Genomic DNA, 27195 nt, shown 5'->3' on the forward strand with positions numbered 1-27195 from the left:
CTAGGTTAGAACTATTCTCTTTACCAAATGGTTTTACAATATTATTGTGTACACTTTCCTTACATAAGAAGCTTGGAGGTTGGCTAGGGTTGAGGGCAGATTCCTTGGCAATACTTTTGGCCAGTGACTTTTCTGTAAATTTCAGCGTCTCTCCACTGCAGTGGATTGGAGGCGGGCTTCTAGGAGGAGGCTGTCTAACATACTCGTGACCAAGTTGGTCTGTATTTGCAGAAACACTAGTTTCCATTGGATTTTCTTCCTTAAATGAGTCTTGCTTTATATTGTTGTCTTTTGCATAATTATAGACTTGACTTTGAAATTCTGGCTTCTCCGTCATTTCATCATCAAATGCTTCTACCCAGTGAAATTTGCAAACGGTTTCAAATTGTCTCAACGAAGATATGCTGATGGTGTCAACTGGCTGAATTAGTGCATTCGTTGAGTAATTTTCAATGTTGTTATCTCATAAGAAAGAGAAAGAAGGAAATAAAAACGAGTAGACCATGAACTTGGATGGTAACAGTTATATTTATATTTATCAAATAAACTGCTGTAGCCACTTAAAAATTATATATTATTTCAACCTTATTTACTGTGTGAATTTTAGCATGGTTTTTTGCTAGCAAACAAAACAAAACTTTTTACATGGGGGAAAGAAGTCCCCAAATGACTGCTAGGAAAAAGTGTGTTATATGTAATTCTGGTCAAATAAAATTACAATAAATTTCAAGAGATCTTCAAAATTCTTTTGTTGTACTGTAATTTTAAGATGTTTTAAATTATACAATGTTTCAAAAGGACAAGGATAGTATAATAGAAAACACATATAAACTTGCTTAATCTCACAAAAATCCCATGATGTCAGTACTGTTATTATCCCTATTTTACAGATAAGGAAACTGAAGTGTAAGAGATGTTAAAGTCACTTGTCCAAAGTCACAGAGCTGCTAAGCAGTGCTGCTGAGATTCTAGACTACTACTTCTAAATGCTATGCTATACTATTTTTCAATATGACAAATTATGCAGATGTAATGTTTTTTAAAATCAGGAGCAAATAAGAAAACAGAATGTTACAAATTATTGATCCCTTTTATCTAACTTTCCTCCTCCCCAGAGATAACCAGTGTACTGAAGCCCATATGTATTCATTCTTCCCATTCCCATTTTACTTTTACTACTGATTTATGTATCCTAAATAATAAAATCAACATAATCTTCCCAAAGAATAAAGTTCCCAGATTTCCTCATTTTGTGACACCCTTAATGTCTCAGTACTTTTTTTCACAGTACCTCTGGACCAAAAGGAATACTTAAGTTCCATTTAGTAAATAATTAAGTTCAAACTAGTATTTGTCCTAAGTTATTAGCTGTTTGAAAATACACATAAACTAAAAGAAAAATATAATATTTTATTCTTAAACAACCACACTTTACTACTTGGATGTACACTGTTAGGCACCGTACAGTGGTTAGAGCTTAGGCATGGATTCCTCAAACCATGGAATCAGATTGGAGACCACCACTCTCACTTCCTATTCCACAATGATTTTCATATGGGACTTGCTTTTTATTATAGCAACCTCCAAAAACCTACCTTTACAAATAAGACATCATAGGAAGGACTATAGTATGGGTTTACAGTGAAAACTACAGCTAACAGATTGTGGGGGTCTGATAGATGTCCAGTGTCACTGTTTCCCTCAAACTCCAAAATACCCTGCAACACTTCAGGTGAGTGATTAATATATAGTATTGTTTTATGTGCTTTTATATTTTACATAAATAGCATCTCACTCTATCTATAGCCATATAAAAGTCTTGGACGCAGTGGTTTACACCTGTAATCCTAGCACTTTGGGAGGCTGAGGTGGGTGGATCACCTGAAGTCAGGAATTCGAGACCAGCCTGGTCAACATGGTGAAACCCCGTATCTACTAAAAATACAAAACTTAGTGGGGCGTGGTGGTGCACATCTGTAATCCCAGCTACTCAGGAGGCTCAGGCAGGAGAACCACTTGAACCTGGGAGGCAGAGGTTGCAGTGAGCCAAGATCATGCCACTGCACTCCAGCGTGGGTGACAGTGCAAGACTCCGTCTCAAAAAAAAAAAAAAAAAAAGTCTTTATTTCACACAAAATTTTGCTTCTGAGGCTTAGCCACATAAATACATATATATGTAGTTCCTAAAGATTACACTTTATTCCTTTTTTGTTGGCTATTTAAGTTGCTTCTAATTTTGCCCTTAAAAACAGCACTGCAGGGAACATGTTTCCTTCTATGCCAATGTAAAAACTTTTGGCTAGGCTCTGGGGATACACCTAGAAGTGAAATTGCTGGATTATAGAAAATACATATCTTCAACTTTACTAGATATTGCAAAATTACTCTCCAAAGTGTACCAATTAATGCTTCTACCAGTAGCCTCTGGGTTCCTTTGCTCTACACATCTCTCCAAAACATGTCAAATTCATATGCATGAAATGGTATTTTACTGTGACCTTCTTAATGTACATCCTTTCATGTATTTAATGGTCTTACAGGTTTCTTTTTCTGTGATCTTCTTGTTGCATACTGTTATGGGCTCAATTGTGTGCCCCCAAAAATTCATATGCTGAAGCTCTAACCCCTAGTACCTTAAAATATGACTCTTATTTGCAAACAGGGCCTTTAAAACAGTAACTGAGCTTAAAAGAGGTCACAAGGGTAGGCCCTAATCCAGTATGACTGGTGTCCTTATAAGAGGAGGAAGAGACAGCAGCAAGGCGTACACAAAGACAAAAGGCCATGTGAGACACTGCAAGAAGCTGGCCATCTACAAGCCAGGGAGGGAGGCTTCAGGAGAAAGCAACCGTGCTGGCACCTTGATCTTGGACTGCCAGCCTCTAAGAATGAGAAAATTAATTTCTGTTGTTTACACTACCCAGTTTATGGTGTTTTGTTATGGCAGCCCTAGTAAACTACTAATACCTATACTTTGCCTGTTTTTCTATTACGTGCCTTTTTTTTTTTTTTGAGACAGAGTCTCTGTCACCCAGGCAGGAGTGCTGTGGCACGATCTCGGCTCATTGCAACCTCCACCTCCTGGGTTCAAGCAATTCTCATGCCTCAGCCTCCCAAGTAGCTGGTAATACAAGTGTGCACCACCATGCCCGGCTAATTTTTGTATTTTTAGTAGAGATGGGATTCCACCATGTTGGCCAGGCTGGTCTTGAACTCCTGACCTCATGTGATCTGCCCACCTCAGCCTCCCAAAGTGCTGGGATTACAAGTGTGAGCCACTGTGCCCGGCCTGAATTATGTGCCTTTTTCTTTTCTTTTTTTTTTTGAGACGGAGTCTCACTCTGTCCCCCAGGCTGGAGTGCAGTGGCGCAATCTCGGCTCACTGCGAGCTCTGCCTCCTGGTTCACGCCATTCTCCTTTCTCAGCCTCCCAAGTAGCTGGGACTACAGGCGCCCACCAACACACCCAGCTAATTTTTGTATTTTTAGTAGAGACGGGGTTTCACCGTGTTAGCCAGGATTGTCTCAATCTCCTGATCTCGTGATCCGCCCATCTTGGCCTTCCAAAGTGCTGGGATTACAGGCGTGAGCCACCATGCCCAGCCATTATGTGCCTTTTTCTAAGTGACTTGTAGTTCTTTATTTTAGATACCAAATCTTTGTCAATTATACATATTGCATGTATCTTCACTCCGTGCTTTTTACTTTATTATACTTTGGCCATACAGACGTTTTCTTAATGTAGTCAATGCATTGATTACGGATTGCATTTCTCCTGTCTTTTTTTTGAGACGGAGTCTCACTCTGTCACCCAAGCTGGAGTCAGTGGCACGATCTCGGCTCACTGCAACCTTCGCCTCCTGGATTCAAGTGATTCTCCTGAGTCAGCCTCCTGAGTAGCGGGGACTACAGGCACGCACCACTATGCCCAGCTAATTTTTGTATTTTTAGTAGAGGCGGGGTTTCACCATATTGGCCAGGCTGGGTTCAAACTCCTGACCTCCTGATCCACTTGCCTCGGCCTCCCAAAGTGCTGGGATTACAGGCATGAGCTACCGTGCCCAGCCCTGCATTTCTCATGTCTTAAGAAATCTTAGGCTGGGCGTGGTGACTCATGCCTGTAATCCCAGCACTTTGGGAGGCTGAGGCCGGCAGATCACAAGGTCAGGGGTTCAAGACCAGCCTGGCCTACATGGTGAAACCCTGTTTCTACAAAAATACAAAAAAACTAGCCGTACATAGTGGCAGGTGGCTGTAGTCTCATTACTCAGGAGGCCGAGGCAGGAGAATAGTTTGAACCCAGAAGGCGGAGGTTGCAGTGAGCCGAGATCACTCCACTGCACTCCATCCTGGGTGACAGAGCGAGACTCCATCTCAAAAAAAAAAAAAAGAAAAAGAAATCTTTTCTGTTGTCACAAAGGCATTTGATATGGTTTGGCTCTGTGTTCCCACCCAAATCTCATCTCCAATTGTAATCCCCACGTATTGAGGGAGGGACCTGGTGGGAGGCAATTAAATCATGGGGACGGTTTTCCCCATGCTGTTCTTGTGATAGTGAGTTCTTACAAGATCTGATGGTTTCAAAGTGTTTGGCAGTTCCCCTGCCCCTCCTGTCGTCATTTAAGACATGCCTTGCTTCCTGTTTGTCTTGTGCCGTGATTCTGTTTCCTGAGGCCTCCCCAGTCATGTGGAACTGTGATCCAATTAAACCTCTTTTCTTTATAAATTATCCAGTCTCAAGTAGTTCTTTATGGCAGTGTGAAAACAGACTAATACAGCATTTTCTACACTTCTTTTATAAGTTAGAACTTTGCAGTTCACATGTAGGCCTTTACCCATGTGGACTTTATTTTGTATTTGGTGTGAGGTAAGGTTCTAATCATTTTCTGCATTGAGAGAGCCAACCGTTCCAGCACAACCAAATGAACTCCCCCACTGGTTTATAATGACACCTCTATCAAATACCAGGTGTCCTCATATATAAATGGGTCTACTTTTGGACTTTGTCTTTTATTTATCCCACTGGTTTGTTACCCTTCTGCCTATAATACATTGTTATAATTACTATAACTAATAACTCTTGTTATCTAGCAGGGTAAGTCTCCACATCTTCTTTTTCAAAATTGTATTGGGTATTTCTTTTAACTTTTTCACTTCTGAATGGGGATGTTAGGATTAAGGTAGGATACATGAAGTTGCATTAATCAATAGACTTCAGGAAAACTGACATCTTTATAATCTGAACATGAAACATTTAATTATTTTTTATGGCCTCCAGGAAAGTTTTATAATGTTTTTTAATGGAAATCTTACACTTTTTGTTAGATTTATTCTTAGGTACCTTAGTTTGTGCTGCTACTGATAATAGTAAGTTTTTAAGAATTACTGTTTTACATTTGTTGTTGCTAGTGCATTGAATGCTATTGGTTTTTTAATATTAATTTTATATCTAGCTTTCTTCTAAACTTTCTTATTAGTTTTAATAGCTCATCTGTAGGTGCTTATGACTTTTCTATGTAGAAAAGTACATATTTGCAAATAATGATAATTACTTCTCTTCCTTTCTAATCCTTATAGCACTTATTGTCGCTCAGGCTGGAGTGCAGTGGCGCCATCTCGGCTCACTGCAAGCTCCACCTCCTGGGTTCATGCCATTCTCCTGCCTCAGCCTCCTGAGTAGCTGGGACTACAGGCACCCACCATCATGCCCGGCTAATTTTTTGTATTTTTAGTAGAGACGGGGTTTCACCGTGTTAGCCAGGATGGTCTCGATCTCCTGACCTCGTGATCCGCCTGCCTCAGCAGCGCTTATTTTTCTTACACCTGCATGTATTAAATTCCATAATTTCAATAAGCCTTGTCGAATCTTTTCATTTTAGTATTATTTACAAGTATTAAAAATAAAGACATTTGTATACAGCATTTAGATTTACTTTAATAAACATGATCAGTGTAGGGCCCGGTGTGGTGGCTCATACCTGTAATCCCAATACTTTGGGACACCGAGGCAGGAGACTCACTTGAGCCCAGGAATTTGAGACCAGCCTGGACAGCATAGTGAGATCCATTTCAAAAACAAAACCAAAAACATGATCAATGTATCTCATTATATGATTAAATCCTAAATAGCTTTCATCTGTCAATTTAGGATTAGAATAACAGATTTGGGGTTACATCAACACACAGCTCTCTTTTTTTTTTTTTGAGACAAGGTCTCACTGTGGTTGCCCATGCTGCAGTGCAGTGGCGTGATCTCGGCTCACTGCAGTCTCAGCCTCCCGCGCTCAGGTAATTCTCCCACCCAGGCCTCCAAAGTGGACCACGATGCCTGGCTAATTTTTTGTATTTTTAGTAGAGACGGGGTTTCGTCCTATTGCCCAATCTGATCTTAAACTAGTGGACTCAAGCAATCCTTCTGCCTTGGCCTCCCAAAGAGCTGGGATTACAGGTGTGAGCCACTGTACCTGGTGTTTTTTGTTTGTTTTGGTTTTTTTTGAGATGGAGTTTCGCTCTTGTTGCCCAGGCTGGAGCGCAATGGTGCGATCTCGGCTCACAGCAACCTCCACCTCCTGGGTTCAAGGGAGTCTCCTGCCTAAGCCTCCCAAGTAGCTGGGATTACAGGCATGCACCACCACACTCAGCTAATTTTGTATTTTTACTAGAGACGGGGTTTCTCCATGTTGGTCAGGCTGGTCTTGAACTCCCGACCTCAGGTGATCCACTTGCCTCGGCCTCCCAAAGTGCTGGGATTACAGGCGTGAGCCATCGTGCCTGGCCCCCCCTTTTTTTTTTTAAGAGACAGGTTCTACTTCTGTCGCCCACTGGAGTGCAGTGACATGATCATAGCTCATAACAGCCTTGGACTTCCTGGCTCAAGCAATCCTCCCGCCTTGGCCTTACAAAGCACTGGTATTATAGATATGATCCACCACACCCAACCTCAATACACATTTAAGGATACTTGTATAGTAGAAAATTTTTGTGTCTGAGTCTGAGACTTGATCACGGCTCATTCATTTAAAGCTACACAATCCTGGGCAAGTTACTCTGAGCCTTATTTTCCTTATCTGTAAAATGAAGATAAAAACAGCCCTTACTTTAATTTTTTAAAATCCTATTTCAATAAGATTTTTTGTGGATTAAGTGTGATGATGTATATAAAGTGCTTAGCACAAAACCCGGCTATTGTTACTATCACGGAACACAAAAAAAAGTTTCTCTCTTTTGCATATTGCTAACAAGTAGATACTTACCATTTAACAAATTGTCTAGTGTGCCATAAGCATCTTCACAAAGTGTGGATTCATACTCATTTTCCCTTTCAAAATTCTTTATTTCATTCTGTATTAATAAAAAAGGCATCAATACTTCAAGCAAACATCACAAGCTTCTTCTAAAGGTATTTGCACATTGTTACATAATTCTGCTATTAGAATATTTCATTACATAGGTAGAATGTGCTTTCTAGTATCTTTCCCCAGCATGTATTTGGCTCCCTTTTAGTAAAACTATGCTAACAGAGTCCCAATATTAAACAACAATGTAACAAATAGCTTGCTATTTTAATATTTTGGTTTTTTGGTAAGTCAAATCATGTGACTATAAACTTAGGGATATGTGATAGCATATTTATGTATTGATAATTATTTGATGTTTATTAAATCTAGTCTAAACAGCGTTAACATGGTTGTTATTTCAGTCTTTTAACACTGAAGATATATAAAACAGGCATATATCTTCGATGTATTTTTATAAATTCCTATTTAGTGGAATCAGATGTCACTGACTATCAAACGTTTAGCACAACACTCATGAAGATATTGGGACATTACAATCTTTTATTTTTTAATAAAGGGAGCTAGGCATTTTCATGAAGACAGGAAAGTTGTCATTTACATGCAGGGTGCTGTCAATGTCATTATGAATGACAACTGAATCATTTGCATGCTGATGTAAGTGGAAGATGCATTAGACTAGAAGTCAGGTTCCTTGGGCTCTTGTCCTGCCTCTGACTGAATTGGTCATGTCCCCTGGCTGCACTCCTGGCTAGAAAGGATCAGTTTTAACACAGTGTGTAAAAATGTACCTTGCTCTCTCGCATAGGCTGGAGTGCAGTGGCGCGATCTTGGCTCCCTGTAACCTCTACCTCCCAGGTTCAAGTGATTCTCCTGTCTCAGCCTCCAGAGTAGCTGGGATTACAGGTGCTCGCTTCCATGCCTGGCTAATTTTTATATTTTTAGCAGAGATGGGGTCTCACCATGTTGCCCAGGCTGGTCAAAATGTATCTTACGCTAGTGAAACTGGGAAAACCAGATCCTGTATTCCCCTCCTTTATGTGTCCACCGAATATTGTTTTATTGTTCCTTATAGTTTTGAAAAAATTTTCATATGGAAGACAATGTGAATTCTGAATACATCTGAGCCTCCTGGAACTTATAAGCAATGCACACCTGAGGCAAGTCACAAGTGGTGCCGGTGGTTTCCATACAGATTGGAGAATGTGAAAGCATTACACCTTGAGAAAGATTGCTGACATTCATGGTATCCGATTCTGACACGCTTTCTACTTTTTCATGAGAAGTATCCACTTCAAAATGTACAGGATCTGAAGGCGATGACCAAAATTTTTGATAGTCCTTGTTCATAACTGTTGAACAATGGAAGACTTCTTTAAAAAAAAAATGTGTCTATTAGTAGGTACAAACAAAAAGTTTTTTCCCTATCCCTCTTCTCATTAAGAAAGTAGCAGAGTTCACTGCCCTTATTTGAAATGTCATTGTCAAGTTATTAGAAAAATTAAAAATTTTAGTCTGAGTATACCGTAATTTGGTATGGTAGTAAATACTGATTTGGAGAAAAACAAACAGTATTGGCTACTATCCAATAACTCCCTAGAAGGCTTTGGACCTAGAAGTGAAGGGATCGCTATGTTATTTAATCAAGGATATTTACAAAATATTATCAGAGACCTATTAGTTTCCACAAAATCCTGGATTTTTATTTACTTGATACCTTCCACTTGAACACCTCACTACCAAGTCAAACCCAGCATTGTAACTCAGTTTTCCCTCCTCACTTTCCTATACTGCGCCTATTCCCTCAGGTACATGTGTTTGAAAACTGGACTTGTCTTGGCATCCCTCTACCTCGTCATGCATGGCTATTCAGATACCAAGTCCCGTCCATGTCTCCTTTAAAAATGTCTTTCAGGGCCGAGCGCGGTGGCTCACGCCTGTAATCCCAGCACTGTGGGAGGCCGACGCGGGCGGATCACGAGGTCAGGAGATCGAGATCATCCTGGCTAACACGGTGAAACCCCATCTCTACTAAAAATACAAAAAAAAAAAAAAAATTAGCTGGGCGCGGTGGCGTACGCCTGTAGTCCCAGCTACTCTGGAGGCTGAGGGAGGAGAATGGCGTGAACCCCGGAGGCAGAGCTTGCAGTGAGCCGAGATGGCCCACTGCACTCCAGCGTGGGTGACAGAGCAAGACTCCATCTCAAAAAAAAAAAAAAAAAAAGTATTTCAGTAACCTGAACCTGTGCTTTCTTTCCATCCCATGTTGCCACACTGGTCCATATTCTCCTGACTTCCTCAGGCCTGTCCAGAGCTCCAGAGCTGAGAGTGGAAAGGATGGCCACTCACATTGAGTCTATAAATTCTTCTTGTCCTTCCAGGCCATCCATAGCCTGGAGTGACATTACCTACCCAGTACTCCCCTGCTCTACTCAGATCAGGCTCATTTCCCTGCAGACAGATAATGTTCCTTACGAATTAAGCTTCAGTCATCTGCCCTGGCACGTGCTTCTCTCCTAAAACCTTCCCATCTACCCATTCATCTATTTTCAAAATTCCTACAATGTCTTCAGTCTCTAAATCTCTATCTTACAATTCAGCACTTGGTGATTTCGTTTACTGTTTCAGAGCTTCACCACTGTTTCAAGGGTGTTAGTGTTTGTGTTTACAGATCATAAATGTCTTGAGAGGAGCATACTTAGGGCTTTCCGATATCCCCTACTGCAAATGGATCAGTGCTGTCTACACAGCAAATATTGATTGAATAAAACCTGCATTCCAATGACTTGTTTCTATCAAGCTCTTTCAATTTATAGTCATTACTCATCTGCCTGGATTCTTTTATTGAATTTCTGAATGAATAGTTTATTGAAAATTAGTTGTTTTCAAACCTATGTCATCACTTGGTAAAATATAAAAAAGTAAGCCAAGCAGACTAGTCAGGATCAGTGAAAGGCCCAACTTTATGCTCACTTTTCCCTTGTCTTTCAAATAATGCTGCCTGGATTGTGGTGAGATCTGAAAAATTCTTGCTTTGTTTTCCCAATGCAAAAAAGCGCAAAGGCCTTGTTTCTTAGTTTTCTTGTTTGTGAACCCAGCACTTCCAATTACATTTCTACAACTTTGTTCATCCCTCATGTGGCACTGCACAATCTGCCAGTTTACCTTTTTAATTTAAAGTTAGGCTATTTTTTCCATCTTTCATTTGTCCTTACAGGTTTATGTTGGATTTTTAACATATTTATCAAATGTTTGAATAGATGTTCCAGAGACATTCTAAAGCTGTTTTAAGATAGGAGTTAAAAGAGGTGTCACGGGAGTTACTCGCAAAAACTATAGTTTTGTTTAAAAGCTTTTTCAGTTGTAAGACAAACTTTACCTTTTTAAAAAGCACTTATGTCATTCATTTTTCACCTCAAAACGAGACACCAAACTTTTTAAGACACAAAAGTGTGCTTACTTCCAGGATCCATAGTTTCTTGGACCCACGCTACGGACCTGGCGTTCCCTCCCTCTGCACCGGGTTTTGTGGGAGGGAGAACGCTTTCCAACCTCCTCCACCAAGGACTCTCACAAACTCGCAATCGGGCTCCCGGAGTGCTGGAACGCCCCTGTGTGACGTCCGCCCGCGCCGGGGTATCTCCGCAGAGACAGGTGCAGCCCGCGAGGCCCGAGCGACCCTACTGTGGGTGCGGTGTCTTCCCAGACAGTGGTGAAGTTAGGAGGGTATGACCCCCTAGGCCGAACAGCCTGTGGGCTAGCTGGCGCCTCCTGCCGCAGTAAACACAAAGTGGGGTACAGAAACGAAAACTCCGGGAAGAAACGGCCAGCACGGGCCTCGCCGGGCCGGCTACTCAACACGCCTTCCTGAGAGCACAGAACATCCACAGGCCTATACAGCGCGCCATCCAGAGAGCTCCGGACTCCCAGCTCGGCGCAGGGGCGGGACTTCCGCTCAAGTCAGACTTCCGGGCGAGGCGGTGAGGGGCTTCCGGTTGGGGTGGCAGGGTGTTGGATCTGTTGGTCCCGTTTTCCTGTCGCACGTGGTGGCCACTGTTGGCTTCTGAATGGTTTGCAAGGCGGATATCCACGCCAAGGCCGTTGGATCGGCCGTGGGTACATCCGTCTGAGCTGTTCCTTTCCATCGCAGAGCGGCGGCCTCCAGCGGCGCTCTCCAGTCATGGACTACCGGCGGCTTCTCATGAGCCGGGTGGTCCCCGGGCAATTCGACGACGCGGACTCCTCTGACAGGTAGGCGGCCATACAGTGCCCTGGCTCTGGTTACTGCTCTCTCCTTGTCCGCCCCCTTGGGGCGTGGACTCTTGTTTGCGGTTTAGAGGGAGACTAGTGGTTCATCACTCAGCGTCTCTCTTGACAACCCTTTGCCTGTTTCTGCATCCCAGCTGGGTCTTTCTCCCAGTTCACGCGGCAGAGTTAAGTGAAAGCTACTTGTCAAGGGAGTCTGCGGTTCTCAGGTCGGTTAGCGTCACTGGGAGGCAGAGTTGGGGATAGCGATTAGGAAACATGGGTTTTTGCGTTTTAACCACATTTAGCGTTCAACAAATACTTACTAAGCACTTAATATGTACCACGTTCTGTCCTGGGCGCCGGAGGTAACAAGAAGAACCAACTTCCTGCTGTCATGGAACTTTACCTTCTACGTGAAAGAGAGGGCACACCATTTAAAAACCAAATAATGATGTAGACTATGCAAATCGTTTGATATACCAAGTGGTGACTGAATGGGTAGGGAAAGGTTAAGTCCAGATTTGAATGACAAGGAGCTAATCCTGGCAAGAGCAGAGGGAAGAGCATTTCACACAGAAGGGACAGCAAGAGCAAAGGCCCCGAGGCCAGAGTGCCTAGAGCACAGTGGAGGTAGTTGAGAAGATTGGTAGGGTGATAGAGAAGTAAGAAGGGGGGCCAGATCATGGAGACCTTTACAAGTGATGGTGAAAAGTTCAGATATTAATGTGGGTCTTATGGAAAGCCATAGGAGGGATTTTAGCAGAAGAATGACATTATTTGATTGGTGATTTAAAGGAATCGTTCTTCTAGGTAGATGATGTTCATGGAGGGTGGGAGTGGAACAGAGAGACCAGTTCAAAAATAATAAGGTAATCAGATTCAAAGATGGTGGGGACTAGAGCTCAGATCCTAAAGATATGTCTTGGAGGTAGAAGTGGCAGGGTTTGGTGGTAGACTGGACGTGGGGTCTGGGGAAAGAGGGATGAAGGATAACTCCTGCCTAAAAGCAAAATGAAACATATTGGAGTTATTTTGGAATTCCAAGAAAACAGTTTGTACTTTATGTTTACAGTAAGAATTCATTACATGCGGATTTTGTTAATTATTGGGGATGTTTTCAATAAATATATGTATGTTGAGTGCTTTCTGTGAGTCAGATCTAGTCTTAGGTGGTAGGGAGGCATTGGTAAATACCATCCTGAATGACACAGAGCTTGCACCCTAGCAGGGGAAACCGATATTATTAAATAATTAGACTATTTGTATTGGAATTGGGTAAGTAGTACAAAGGAGAAGTGGGTGAAAAATAGGGAAGACTTCCTTGAGCAAGTGATAGTGAGCTGATACTTGATGGATGAGTAGGGGTTAGCCAGAGAAAGAGGAAAGGCATTCCAGTTTTATGGTTACAGAGAAGTGTACAAAAAGCTTTAGAGAAGAAAAGCAGCAGAAGAAACACAGCCAGCATAGCTAGTGGGTAGTTAATGGTAATGAGAGGGCACTAATTTACCATCCACCCCAGGGTATTGTAAGGATACACCAGTGATTTTCCATTGGGGAAGATGTTGCCATCCCGACTTCTACCCAGGGGACTTTTGGCAATTTCTGGAGACGTTTTTATATGTCACAGCTGGGGGTGGTGGTGCATTAGTGGCATCTAGTAAATAGAGGCCAGAGATATGCTGCTAAAAATCCTAGAATGCAGAAGACAGTCCCCCACAACGAAGAATTATCTGGCAAAGTTACAACTTTAACATGCCACTCTAGGCAATTATATATCAATCTGTGGAGCATGTGTATGAAGTCCTGGTAAATAGCAAGTGTTTGATGATTGTCTGTTTTCTTCCTCCACATGTCCACGGGGAACCCTCAGAGCCATGGCTAATTAATAAATTGGGGTTGATAATCTGAATTTACTTAAACTCGTCTGTTTTTCAGCTGGTATCTCATATTATCAGCTGCTTTTTAATGGTTTCTGTCCTTTTCTGTACATGAGAGGTAAAAACTGAGTCCTCTGTTGAATTTGGCCTGCAGACATGTTTTGTTTGGTATGCACAATTATTTGTAAAAATTGGCTATGCCAGTGAAGGGATAGATTTTACACAGAAATCCAGACTTACAGCTTCACTTGAAAAATTAAGATCTGGTAACACTAGGCCTGAATTCTAATATGGCAAAAAAAAAAAAAAAAAGCCCTTACTGGTTGTGGTCCCTTTACCTTGGACCTCTTCTCCCAGTTTGCCAGTCCCCACTTCTATTGTGCAGCCTACTTCTCTCATTTGTAGTGCCTGGCCCCTGTAGTCACCATTTCTTCCCGTCATGAACAGGGATGATTTGGATTTCTTTGTGGAACACAAATCTTGATGTAACTTCTTTTATTGCAAAGTGTTATCGAGTTCAAAGTAAGACTTCCTTAGACTTATTCCCAAATTTTTTGTCAGTAAGCTTTTTTTTTTTTAATTACAATTTTTTTTAGAGACAGGGTTGCCCAAGCTGGAGTACAGTGGCACGATCATGACTCACTGCAGCCGTAAACTCCTGGGCTCAAGCAATCCTATGGCCTCAGCCTCCCGAGTAGCTGGGATCAAAGGTGTGAGCCGCTGCACCAGCCTTTTTTCCCCCTTTCTTTTTTCTTGTTTTACAGAAAGATTTTCCTAGAGATTTTCTAAAGCAGCTCTGTGAATGATTTTCCTAGAGTCAAGTCTGGTATACTGGTCTGAGTTGTTTATTCAGCAGAGAAAATAACAATATAATTTCTAACTTCAACAAGGCAGAAGCAGATTTAACTTGATGTGCTTCTTGAATAGTAGGCTTTGGGCATGGAGAATGAGCAAACAACTGCAACAGAACTGGAAAACAGGAGAACATGGTTTTAAGGAGATGGAGCTTATCGGAAGGTGTATTTTATGTAAATACATAATCTTTTAGATTTATCAATATTTTAATATCTTACATCATAAATATGTGAGATCAGTTAGGGTATGTGGAAATATTGTTATGAAATAATAAAACATTGTTATTTCTAGTGAAAACAGAGACTTGAAGACAGTCAAAGAGAAGGATGACATTCTGTTTGAAGACCTTCAAGACAATGTGAATGAGAATGGTGAAGGTGAAATAGAAGATGAGGAGGAGGAGGGTTATGATGATGATGATGATGACTGGGACTGGGATGAAGGAGTTGGAAAACTCACCAAGGGTTATGTCTGGAATGGAGGAAGCAACCCACAGGTATTTTATGAAGGATCCTGCACATCTTTATGTAGTCTGCTTATGTCTACTTTTTTAAAAGGCTGTTTTGTGATTCTGAAATTGAATAACTAAAAGATTTTCTTCATGTTATATTGTCCTGTAGCCTCAGCCTTTACTGATTTTCACTTTTCATCCTTTCTGTATTTCTGATAATTTCCTGGGTGTGGATTCTTTCCAGAATCTGTAAATTTAAAAAGAGTTATAAAGATTGTGAGCTTAAAATCTTCATGGGAAAGGGCATGGATTGGCAGTTTACTACAAATAGTTAAGAAACATGGTAAAAAAGTTCAGCCTCATTGGTAATTAAAGAAATGCAGATTAAATTTGTAGAGATGCCGTTTTTTCACCTGTGAAACTGTTAAAGGCAAAACATATCATTGATGGTCAAGTAAATAGGTGCACTTACTTGTAGGATAAGCTGGTATGTGATAAAAACTTTAAAAGCTTCAAAATACTTTGACTTAGCGAGTCTGTGAGTGTGCCAAGACTTAGTTACAAGAATGATCCTCCAGGATTGTTTATGGTAGAGGAACATTGGAAGCAACCTTGAACTGGATTAAAACTTTTCTGGGACTGATTCGCACAATGAGGCATTATACAGCCATAAAAGATGTTGTAATGGAAGACTGTATTAATGAGATAGGAATATGTTTGTGATTATTTACCATGTACAAAAAAAAAGTTACCAAACCACGTACAGCTGCTGCTCATACTGGAAGTACCAAGTGTGTTAGGAGTTTGTAAGGCCATAGGATTAACATGGTGCATCTTCCTGGAGCATAATCCAGCAGTCTTCCTTTGACCATTAAAATGGCTATATCGGCTGGGCGCAGTGGCTCATGCCTCTAATCCCAGCACTTTGGGAGGCCGAGCTGGGCGGATCACCTGAGGTCAGGAGTTTGAGACCAGCCTGGCCAACATGGCGAAACCCTGTCTCTACTAAAAACACAAAAATTAGCCGGGCGTGGTGGTGGGCGCCTGTACTCCCAGCTACTCGGGAGGCTGAGGCTGGAGAATCACCTGAACCCAGGAGGCGGAGGTTGCAGTGAGCCAAGATCACGCCACTGCAGTCCAGCCTGAGCAACAGAGCGAGACTCTGTCTGTAAAAAACAACAACAATAAAATGGCTATATCATGGACCAGAATGTATGCATTTTAAAATAACCACATTGTGAGTGACAACAAATTTCACATTTTTATATCGTCTTGTTCTGGTGACTCCTTCATTGATTCGTAATGAGGCTTTGAGCAATTTCATTATTGAAGTTTGCGCATAGCACCAGTGTAAGTGCTAAGCCTCGTACTTAATATTTCCCTCTCTTGAGACATTGGGCCCAAAATGAAATTCTGAACCAGCTTAATGCTGTTCTTAGCTCTTTATTATATACTTTGGGGGTAAATGAATATTCTCAAATTTTAAGTCTATAAACCAGTCAAATTAGAAAACTACACTTAATTTTAATGTGTTACTTATAATAAGAGGAATCATAGAGAAGTTAAAAAAACGGATTATGCAGACTCTTTTAGTCAGTAATTTTAACCTTCTGTTTCAAATGCTCTTTAAAAATTTTTTTGAGCCAATTTGATTGACTCTTACCTTTCCTTAAGATACTCCTCTAAGTATTGATGCTTTAATAGCTAAGTATGAACTAAGGAAATGTGATGATGAATCTTAGGTTTGTTTTTACAACTAGTGCCTTAGACTCTGGAATTCCCTTCTAGGCAAATCGACAGACCTCCGACAGCAGTTCAGCCAAAATGTCTACTCCCGCAGACAAGGTCTTACGGAAATTTGAGAATAAAATTAATTTAGGTGAGTTTACAAAATACATCACTGGGCTAAGAGGACATTTTTCAAAAACCATGGAGTGTTGTATAATTTTATTAGATCAAGAAATGAAGGCTGGCCGTGGTGGCTCACGCCTGTAATCCCAGCACTTTGGGAGGCTGAAGTGGGTGGATCACCTGAGGTCAGGAGTTTGAGACCAGCCTGACCAACATAGTGAAACCCTATCTCTACTAAAAATACAAAATTAGCTGGGCATGGTGGCACATGCCTGTAATCCCAGCTACTTGGGAGGCTGAGGCAGGAGAATCCCTTGAACCTGGGAGGTGGAGGTTGTGATGAGCCAAGATTGCGCCATTGCACTCCAACCTGGACAATAAGGGCAAAATTCCATCTCAAAAAAAAAAAAAAAAGAAAAAAGAAATGAATGTATTCAAGTGTTACTAACTCAATAATGTTTAGAGAAAATAAAAATCGTAGTAATTTAAAAACATAACTTTAGGAAAAGACTTAAGCTTATGCTATTTTGGTTGTTTTCCCACTTGCCATAGGAATGTAATGTTACAAAAACCCATTTAAGTATTGTCTGTTCTGTTTTAGGTTTTTTTTTTTTTTTTGAGGCAGGGTCTCACTCTGTCACCCAGGCTAGAGTGCAGTGGCACAATCTTGGCTCACTCCAACCTTGATTTCTGGGGTTCAGACAATCCTCCAACCTTAGCCTCCCAAGTAGCTAGGACCACAGGTGCACACCACCACACCCGGCTAATTTGTATTTTCTGTAGAGACGGGGTTTCTCCATGTTGACCAGGCTGGTTTTGAACTCCTGAGCTCAAGTGATCTGCCCGCCTCGGCCTCCCAAAATGTTGGGATTACAGGTGTGAGCCACTGCGCCTAGCCTGTTTTAGATTTTGTAATAGGGTTATCTCATAGTAGGATGTTGAAAATACTAGAGTATTGAATATAGTTACATACGGTTTCACTAGAGGTTTTTTGTGTAGGTGTTAATTATTTAGTGACCTGTTCGATGTCAGGCATCAGAATGTTAATTTGAATCATCACCTCATAGAAAATGTAAGAGGGATGGAGGGAAGGAAGGAAGGCCATCTTTCTATTCTTACGGATCTTCACTCTAAACCTAACACAGTGTTTCTCATGTAAGCTGTCAATACATGCTAAATTAATATAAGTATTTTAGGGCCTTCTTTGCCTATCATAGACTTATAACTTGAAGTGAAACAAGTTTTGAGAATTAAACTTGAAATTCAGGCAGTTATATTAGTTATATTAGTCATGTGGAGTACTAGCAAGTGTCTGAAATTTATTATGCAAATTATTATCTTTGAAGAATTTCTGCATCTAGAATTCTGTGGCTCAAATATTATAGTGATGAAAGTGACACTTATGAAGGAAACACAGTTTAGTGCCTACTTTTAAAAACATTACATTGTTTTCATTACTAAACTGTATTCTATTTACAATAAAACATTTAGAAAGTATAGAAGAGAAGGAAGAGGGGAGAGATACCCTGTTCAGCAACTCTGTTAATGTCTTTTCGTCTTACATATTGTTTACATTGTGGGTTTCTTGTATTTTAGATAAGCTAAATGTTACTGATTCCATCATAAATAAAGTCACCGAAAAGTCTAGACAAAAGGAAGCAGATATGTAAGTAATATTTTAATAATATGCATGGGTGATAAGGACTAATCTGAATTAAGCAGCACCTTGATCATAATTCTTTTATAGAGGATGTTCATTTGTATACTTAAACCAATCATTATTTTGGGTGTGTGTGTGTGTGTGTGTGTGTGTGTGTGTGTGTGTGTGTGTGTGTGTGTGTGTGTTTTCCTTAGCTTAAATTAGGATAACCTATGCCTTTGTGAATTAAATATATTAATGAATCTTGGCTGGGTGTGGTGGCTCACGCCTGTAATCCCATCACTTCAGAAGGCCGAGCTGTGGGGATCACTTGAGGCCAGGAGTTTGAGACCAGCCTGGCCAACATGGTGAAACCACGTCTGTACAAAAAATACAAAAATTAGCCAGACATGGTGGTGCACGCATGTAATCCCAGCTACTCAGGAGGCTGAGGCATGAGAATCTCTTGAACCTGGGAGGTGGAGGTTGCAGTGAGCCAAGATCGTGCCACTGCACTCCAGCCTGGGCCACAGAGCGAGACTCCGTCTCAAAAATAAATACATAAAATAAAAATTAATGAATTTTAAGAAATACATGGTAAAACTATAATCTCATGAAATTTACAAATGTGTTCTCATGAGGGGAACAGTGTTTGTAGATTTCAGTTTAAACTAAAATGTGCAAAAATGTTCCCTTAAAATTTATTAAGAATTATTCTTTCCCATGAAGTATTTTTAAAAATTTAAGGGAAGACTATGAACTAATGATATAACTGAGAACTGTTTCTGTTTACACTTGTTCTCAAAGCCAGTTGTTTAAGATCTGAGTAACTTCTCTTATATGCTAATAACTCTAAAGTATTATCACTATATTATAGAAAACGACACTAAGATCATACAACTAACTGTGAGAATTGAACTTAAAAGCCAGCTTTCTTCCAATTTATTGCTATGTCCAAGAGGTATCAGCTTTTTGAGATACACCATAGTTATTTGTTATTTCACTGGTATCTGTTCGAATCTTTGTGTTTAAACCTTTATTAGTTTAGGTTAGTGTGCTAGGTGGAGTCACTCAGTATATAAGCAGAAGCAAATCAGAGCCTGCATTTGAATACTGTCTTGAAACGATTTTAAAAAACAAAAAAACTGCCAGGTGCGGTGGCTCATGCCTGTAATCCCAGCACTTTGGGAGGCAGAGGTGGGCGGATCACAAGGTCAGGAGATCGAGCCCATCTTGGCTAACAAGGTGAAATCCTGTCTCTACTAAAAATACAAAAAATTAGCCAGGCTTGGCAGCGGGCGCCTGTAGTCCCAGCTACTCGGGAGGCTGAGGCAGGAGAATGGCATGAACCCGGGAGGCAGAGCTTGCAGTGAGCCGAGATCGTGCCACTGCACTCCAGCCTGGGCGACACAGCGAGACTCCATCTCAAAACAAACATACAAAAACAAAAAAACTTGTGTCTTCTTAGAAAATGCCTCTAAACAGAAAGCCTTGTAAATGACTAACTCTATGTGGAGGCTGGGGCAGGAGGAATACTTGAGCCCAGGAGTCTATGCCTAGCCTGGGCAACATAGTAAGATGCTGTCTCTTTAAAAAAAAAAAAGAAGACAAGACTTTAATTGTGTGCTAACAGAATCATTAAAGATGTGAAGGACAGTACAAATATACTCAATGTTTTCTCTTTTTCAGCATAGTTCACTTTACCCTGGCGGCTCTTTGATGCTTCTGAAATAGGAATAGATTTTTCTTTTTACTGTATACGTACTCCTTTTGCCAAAATACAGAATTGAATTTTGGTATTCAGGGGAAATGAAGAAAGTTTCACTGAGTAATGAAAAATCTACAATCATATCATAAAATCTGTTATTTAGAGAAACTACCTACTTAGGAATTTTCATGAAATTATCTACATTTAGAAGATTTTGGCTTCTCACTGAATTTTGAATGTGTCAACCCTACGTTTTTGTTTTTGGTTAGGTATCGCATCAAAGATAAGGCAGACAGAGCAACTGTAGAACAGGTACAATTTAAATGTGTTGCAAACTCTTCTTTTAATTAGCATTTCTTTTCTCTTTGAATTGTAGTTTGCTTTTATCCTTTCTGCTTAATGCTAATGTTACCTAAAATTACTCCTATATAAAATTATTCCTTTTTATAGTTTCGAGTTTAGAGACCTACATCTTGCTTTTATAGGACTATTGGATGAATTAGAGTCATGGTCCTTCAGTGGCCTTGCAGAGCCACCATGCGATGCTTTCCCTTCTTGGAGAGATTATCAGACCAGCAATCTTTTAGAAAAGGTCCGTAGGAATTTTGTGAGCTTTCCCAGAAGATAGGTAGGGTATCTGCCACAAAGGAGGAAGTGTGGGTGTAAAAGAGAGAGGGGCAGATAATGTCTTCAAATTTCCAGTTAGGAATCCTTTGTTTAGAAATTATGCTTGTTTTATTCTTTCTGTTCAAGAATGGGGAAAAATTGGCCCCTAATTTTCCCACATTCCGAAGAATGTGATTGGATATTAGCCTTGGCCCAGATTTTTGATGTGAAGAAAGTGATAAAAAGAGTCAGAACATTTGCCTCTGCCACCTACCACTCCTCTCCACCACCTCCACCCATATACACAAACACATGTTCTGAATTCCACCATTAGACAGAAGCCGGGTCTGGGTTCTGTGTCTTCATTGTCCCCTAGTTCATTTTGTGATTTATTTCTGTAATTGAAAACAAAGTATGATTCACCTCGGAAAAATGAGATAGCCTTAAGTTTCAAAGACCCTAAATAACTTTAGGGTTATTTTTGGCAGGAAATTCTTTTTCTCTTTCAAAATTATTTTTGAATGATAGAGTACATAGCTGGAGTCTTCAGCTGTCTATATAAAATATGTGCTTGTGTGTAAATTTATCATTTCTCTTTCGCTGTTTTGTTCTTAAGCCATTTGGTTTGTTACTTCTTCCTATGCCCCTTACTTGTCTAACTGCCAACTTCACAGAAGCACAGTTCTGTACCTAGAGGCCCATACTCAGCCAGCTGACTTCCCCTCTTTGCTTACCTGTGCAGTAGAGAAGGAATGGAAACTAGTGCCTTTTCATTCTTCTCTAGTTGCAATGGTCGTGATTTGGTTTTTAGTCCTATAGTCTTCCCAGGTGGTTTTGTTTATATTAACCTTAGGTTTGTGGTGTGACCCCAGCCACTTCGTTGAAGGTGGACCCTAAAGTATAGTTGAGTTTGGCTAGTTTATAATACCGTCTCACCCCGTGGGGGCTAGAGGGCCTGCCTGAGCCACAAGGAGTTATTGGTTGGTATCCTTAGAAATTGCATACAAATATTTGGCTGCTTTAGTTTCAGAGATAAACAAGAACAGCCTTTAAATTCACTGCCTTCTGTTTGTTAGAGAAGACTTTGAAATCCATTTTACTCAAGATTGATTACTCTGGCTTGAAGGAAATGCTTACCATGATTTACTCATCTATAATGGCAGGGGTCTGCAGACTCTTGAAAGGGCCGACTAATAAATATGTGTGAGCATTGTGGCTCACATATAGTTTCTGTTGATTTTTTTTCAAAGCAATCCTTTAAAAGTGTAAAACCCATTCTTAACTTGCAAGCTAAGGAAAAACAAGCTGTGGTCTGATTTGGTCCATGGGCCGGAGAGTGCTGACCCCTGATTTACAGCTGCCTGTCCACGACGGTAGCCACTGGGCACTTGAGATGTGGCCAGTCTGAATTGAGATGTGCTTTAAATGCAAAAGACACCGGAGTTTGGAGTCTTAGTGTCAAAAACAAGGATTATCTCACTGATGACTTTTTATATTGATACAGGTTGAAATGATAGCGTTTTAGATATTTTGAGTTAAATAAAATATATTAAGATAATTTCACCTGATTCTGTTTACTTTCAGTGTAGTAACTAGAACAATGTAATAGTATTTATGTAGTTTGCATTATATTTCTATTAGCTAATAGCCTAGAGTTCTGTTTCTCTTGAACTTGGTTGCCTTTGATTTCCATGACTGGATGAACTTGTTAGTTGGTTTTGCCTTTGGTTCCTTTGGCCTTTACCTGACATTTTACTGATTAACAATTAGAGTGAATAAAAGCACCAAATAGTGACTCTCATTTAGTCAACCAGGATAGCGTTGTACAGTTAAGCTCTGCTGTTTATTGATTGTCACAGGTTTTAATGAGGAAAATTTGGTACCGTCTTTTGGAACTTTTTAATTTTTGCATTTCTTTTTAGGTGTTGGATCCCAGAACAAGAATGATTTTATTCAAGATGTTGACTAGAGGAATCATAACAGAGATAAATGGCTGCATTAGCACAGGAAAAGAAGTGAGCTCTTCTTTGGATGATTGGATATTTAATTTTCTTATTTCAGATACCAGATGAAACTGGCACTTAGAACTATATTATGCCTTTAAGAAGAAAGAAAAACAAAGCCATACACATTAATATTCATGGTTAGAGAGGAAGTTGTACATATAACTACGCCCTTTTCACTACCGCTGCTGCATTGGATCATTGAGTCTAACTAGTTGTGCCCCGTAGTGAGTGAGATGGTCAGATTATTACAGGCCTGAGTTCTAATAAATTACTCATGGGGCCAGGGGTTTATGGTTATGTTTCTATGAGTCAGCAAGTCTTATTTTTTTCTTTACCTACGGGTATACTGCCTTCTGTTTGTTAGAGAAGACTCTGAAATCCTTTTGACTCAAAATTGACTACTCCGGCTTGAAGGAAACTCTTACTGTGATTTACTCAGCTATAATGGCAGGGGTCTGCAGGCTCTTGAAAGGGCCAGCTAATAAATATATGTGAGTGTTGTGGCTCAATATAGTTTCTGTTTTTTTTTTTTTTTAAGCAGTTATTTAAAAGTGTAAAACCCATTCTGCTGGAAGCAATTCTCAGTAAAATTCAACTTATAAATCACTGGATTTTTAAATTTTTTTTAAACAGAGTTTTTTTTTGTTTTTTTTTTTGAGACAGTCTCTCAGGCTAGAGTGTGGTGGCATGTTCTCAGCTCACTGCAACCTCTGCCTCTCGGATACAAGCAATTTTCCTGCCTCAGCCTCCCGAATAGCTGGGACTACAGGCGTGCACCACCACACCCAGCTAATTTTTGTATTTGTAGTAGAGGCAGGGTTTTGCCATGTTGACCAGGCTGGTCTCAAATTTTTGGCCTGAAGTGATTCACCCGCCTTGGCCTCCCAAAGTGCTACTATTACAGGCATGAGCCTCCACGCCTTGCCTAAATCACTGGATTTAAGAATGTCTTTAATTATTTTGCATATACTTGAGATATAAAAAAGTTTGAAACCACTTCTCCCCTATATTTAAATTGGATTTTACTGTACAGTCTTGCATTGCTTAATGAAGGGAATACTTTCTGAGAAATGCATCATTAGGCAAATTTGTCATTATGCGAAGAACATTATAGAGCATACTCATACAAACCTAGATAGTATAGCCTACTGCACTCTCAGGCTATATGGTAGCTCCCAATGTGTACAACAGGTTTCTGTACTGAATACTGTAGCAATTGTAACACAATGGTAAATATTTATCTATCTAAACATAGGAAAAGTACAGTAAAAATACCTGTTATAGTCTTACGGGATCACCTCATATATGCGGTCTGTCACCTGTCAGTAACTAAAACGTTATGTGGCACGTGACTGTATTTGTATATTGGAGCTATGTTTACTGTCCTTTTGATGTAATGTTTTATATTTTAATTCACATATTCAAAAGACAGTGGTATTCCTTATGCATGTTATTTCAGTTCACTTGACTTTTGAGGTTAGAATCAAATAGATTGAAAAAGTAGTTATTTAACATAAATTTCATTTTCTTTGTTTTTGACTTAAAATAGGCTAATGTGTACCATGCTAGCACAGCAAATGGAGAGAGCAGAGCAATCAAAATTTATAAAACTTCTATTTTGGTGTTCAAAGATCGGGATAAATATGTAAGTGGAGAATTCAGGTAAGTTCAGATTTTTCCCTCCAGTTGGTTTAATTTCTCTTTCCTAAAACATTAAAACAATAATGGAATGATTGAAATAATAAACATTTTTCTTATTCAAGATTTCGTCATGGCTATTGTAAAGGAAACCCTAGGAAAATGGTGAAAACTTGGGCAGAAAAAGAAATGAGGAACTTAATCAGGTGACTCTCTGGGATGTGTGTATGTCTGTCCTATGCCCTATACATGAACATCAGCCCTTCCTCCCAGCAGATCCCAGTGTGGTTCTGCCCAAATGTAGGGACTTGTTAGGGCCTTTATTTCTATTAGGTCTGCTGAAGTAAGCAGAAGAAACACATTTCTGGACAAATAGAGATTGTTTCCTATTCTGTTGTTTTCTATTCTGAGAATCCTTTACAAAAGAATACTGCCACAATTCATATTTATTCCACAAAGCTAGATCATTTGGAAGGCCTTGTAAGCCGTTGAAAATGTTTAGAATTTATATTGAGGATAATAAGGAACTGCTAAAAGATTTTAATCAGGAAAGTGACACAATCAGATGGTTATAATGGTCTGTCGTGTTTTCGTAGGTATTGGAGTTTTCGACTAATCTTGTTAGGTTGTGAACTCTGTTTATCATAGTTTCCTTTTCTTAGTCCAGTTTTGGACACTTTTTTAATATTCTTTGTTTGCACTAACACCTTTTTATCAGGTAAAGGCCTCATCTAGTTGAGATCAAGTTTCCTGAAAATTATGGAGTTTTTAAAAATGTCTTATAACTTTTTATATGGTGTACACAGGTGACACATTGGATAGTGTAGTATTGAGCAAGTACTACTCGTTTTGAAAGTCTTGTGTTCAACAAGACATTAGGTGTGAGTCCCAACTATTTTTATTAAGCATTTTTCAGGCTAATCAACACAAAAGATACTTGTGGACCTATCTCCTCTATTTCCTCCATTGTAAGATGCACATTTTTTTCAGTTTAACATCTATGGAATTGCTTTGGGTATTACAGGTTATGGGATGTAATAGTTGAATTGCTAGTGTTTTATCATTCTCGGTGGTACATAATGGTGCCACTTAAAATTATCTTAGAGTTTATGAAATATTATAATACACTTGAGAGGCCTTGGTGCTATTTCTTAACAGCAATATTAATCTTGGGACCAGCAGTTGTAATTTATTTAGATGCCTTTTCAACTTTTCAGTTGTCCTTTTATTTGTTATAATATCACAGGCTAAACACAGCAGAGATACCATGTCCAGAACCAATAATGCTAAGAAGTCATGTTCTTGTCATGAGTTTCATCGGTAAAGATGACATGTAAGTACGTGGAAGGGCTAATAATTGCATTCTCAGAACTGTATTTTTAAGTTCTTTGAGTTTATCCACTATATGAATATTTCCCATTTGAATAACTTCTTTTATTAATCTTTCCCACTGTATTAGTGAATAAGTGTTATCAATGTATTCTACCTTTTCAAGTCTGAAAATGCTTCAGAATGAGGAGCAAGTTAGTCCTGTGTTGGAGGGTGGTCTTATACAGTGTGTTGGGAAAGCATCTATTTGCCGGTACCTTCTTGGTTTATGTGCATTGAGACAGATTGTCCCACATACAGCTCACATGATGAGTTGTAGAAGAGAAGGGCATGTAACAGTATAGTAAGAAGCGAGAAAACTTGTTCTTGGTCATTTTATCTTAGTTCTTTTCATTCAAGGCCTGCACCACTCTTGAAAAATGTCCAGTTATCAGAATCCAAGGCTCGGGAGTTGTACTTGCAGGTCATTCAGTACATGAGAAGAATGTATCAGGATGCCAGACTCGTCCATGCAGATCTCAGTGAATTTAACATGCTGTGAGTGTATTTGGTCTCTTAAGAACTGCCTGTCAGTTGTTTCGTGTCCTTTAAAATGATAAACAAAATCCCAGTCCAAGAAGTCACACTAACTTCTGAAGTTTTATTGTTGATTTCCAAACGGTATGAGATAGGATTCCTTTTTTCAGTGACCTTAGTCACCGAATTGACTGCTTGGATCATTAACAGTGAATGGATTTTGGAAATTTTCCCAGTTCCATCTGTTAGTCAAGATTGCCTCATCTTATCTACCTTGGTGATTTTGTGAGCTACTTCCCTTGCTTTTACGAGTAGAATTTATTTTAAACAAAAGACATGGTAAAGTAGTACCATCCCACAGCTTCTGTGTCTCTGGCCCATAGGTACCACGGTGGAGGAGTGTATATCATTGACGTGTCTCAGTCTGTGGAGCACGACCACCCACATGCCTTGGAGTTCTTGAGAAAGGATTGCGCCAACGTCAACGGTGAGTAGAAACGGCAATTTTCGAAACAGCTCATTGGTCTGTTTTGGTTTTGTACTCAGTTAAGCTGTTGGCATAAGATTTTCTCACTAAATTGTTGGGTGCAGTGACGCTTAAGCCATTTGCTGGGAGATGGTATGTAATTTTATCTCCTTGTTTCTCTATAAGGTAGTTGGAATAATAATATTTTTCCTCATAAAAGCTGTCATTAACGTTTTTCCTTCTGACAGATTTCTTTATGAAGCACGGTGTTGCTGTCATGACTGTGCGGGAGCTCTTTGAATTTGTCACAGATCCATCCATTACACATGAGAACATGGATGCTTATCTCTCAAAGGTAAGATGGGGAGAGGAAGGAGGAATAGGAAATAGCAGTACAGGTGCAGTATCTCTTATCTCAAGTGCTTGGGACCAGAGGTGTTTTGGATTTTGGATTTTTTCCAGTTTTGAAATATTTGCCTTGTACTTACCCTAGTTGAGCATCCGAAATATCAAAATCCAAAATCCTCACTGCTCCATTTCACATTTCATTTGAGCATAATGTTGGTGCTGAAAAAGTTTTGGATTTTGGAGTATTTCAGATTTTTGATTTTTGGATTTGGGATGCTAACCAGTAATTGCATTTGCTTGACACTTCTGAGGGACCCAGATTGCATAGTGTAGTTTATTCATTTTGACAGCTTCCTGAGACCT

General features: G+C 39.9%; 2 protein-coding genes across 3 annotated transcripts in view; one reads left to right on the forward strand and one right to left on the reverse strand.

The window, feature by feature from the left end:
• Positions 1-10958, reverse strand: part of CAGE1 (cancer antigen 1) — a 62949-nt gene extending 51991 nt beyond the window's left edge. The window contains exons 1-4 of the mRNA XM_019029338.4: positions 10755-10958; positions 8450-8667; positions 7253-7340; positions 53-462 (exon numbers count right to left, since the gene is read on the reverse strand). Of these exons, the coding sequence (XP_018884883.3) occupies positions 53-462; positions 7253-7340; positions 8450-8667; positions 10755-10767 (729 nt within the window). The 5' untranslated portion in view covers positions 10768-10958. The remainder of the gene's footprint in view (positions 1-52; positions 463-7252; positions 7341-8449; positions 8668-10754) is intronic.
• Position 10959: 1 nt separating this feature from the next.
• Positions 10960-27195, forward strand: part of RIOK1 (RIO kinase 1) — a 28610-nt gene continuing 12374 nt past the window's right edge. The window contains exons 1-12 of one of the 2 annotated variants that reach the window (XM_031012615.3): positions 10960-11545; positions 14566-14770; positions 16514-16604; positions 18173-18242; positions 20193-20235; positions 22452-22544; positions 24085-24197; positions 24299-24379; positions 25420-25506; positions 25902-26039; positions 26402-26505; positions 26733-26839. In XM_031012615.3, coding sequence (XP_030868475.2) covers positions 11475-11545; positions 14566-14770; positions 16514-16604; positions 18173-18242; positions 20193-20235; positions 22452-22544; positions 24085-24197; positions 24299-24379; positions 25420-25506; positions 25902-26039; positions 26402-26505; positions 26733-26839 — 1203 coding nt within the window. In that variant the 5' untranslated portion in view covers positions 10960-11474. Of the gene's footprint in view, positions 11546-14360; positions 14448-14565; positions 14771-16513; positions 16605-18172; positions 18243-20192; positions 20236-22451; positions 22545-24084; positions 24198-24298; positions 24380-25419; positions 25507-25901; positions 26040-26401; positions 26506-26732; positions 26840-27195 lie in introns of those variants that run through there. The other variant, XM_031012616.3, reaches the window with a different exon arrangement.

The sequence above is a fragment of the Gorilla gorilla genome, chromosome 5 (genome assembly GCF_029281585.2).
Source record: "Gorilla gorilla gorilla isolate KB3781 chromosome 5, NHGRI_mGorGor1-v2.1_pri, whole genome shotgun sequence".
Classification (NCBI taxonomy): Eukaryota; Metazoa; Chordata; class Mammalia; order Primates; family Hominidae; genus Gorilla; species Gorilla gorilla.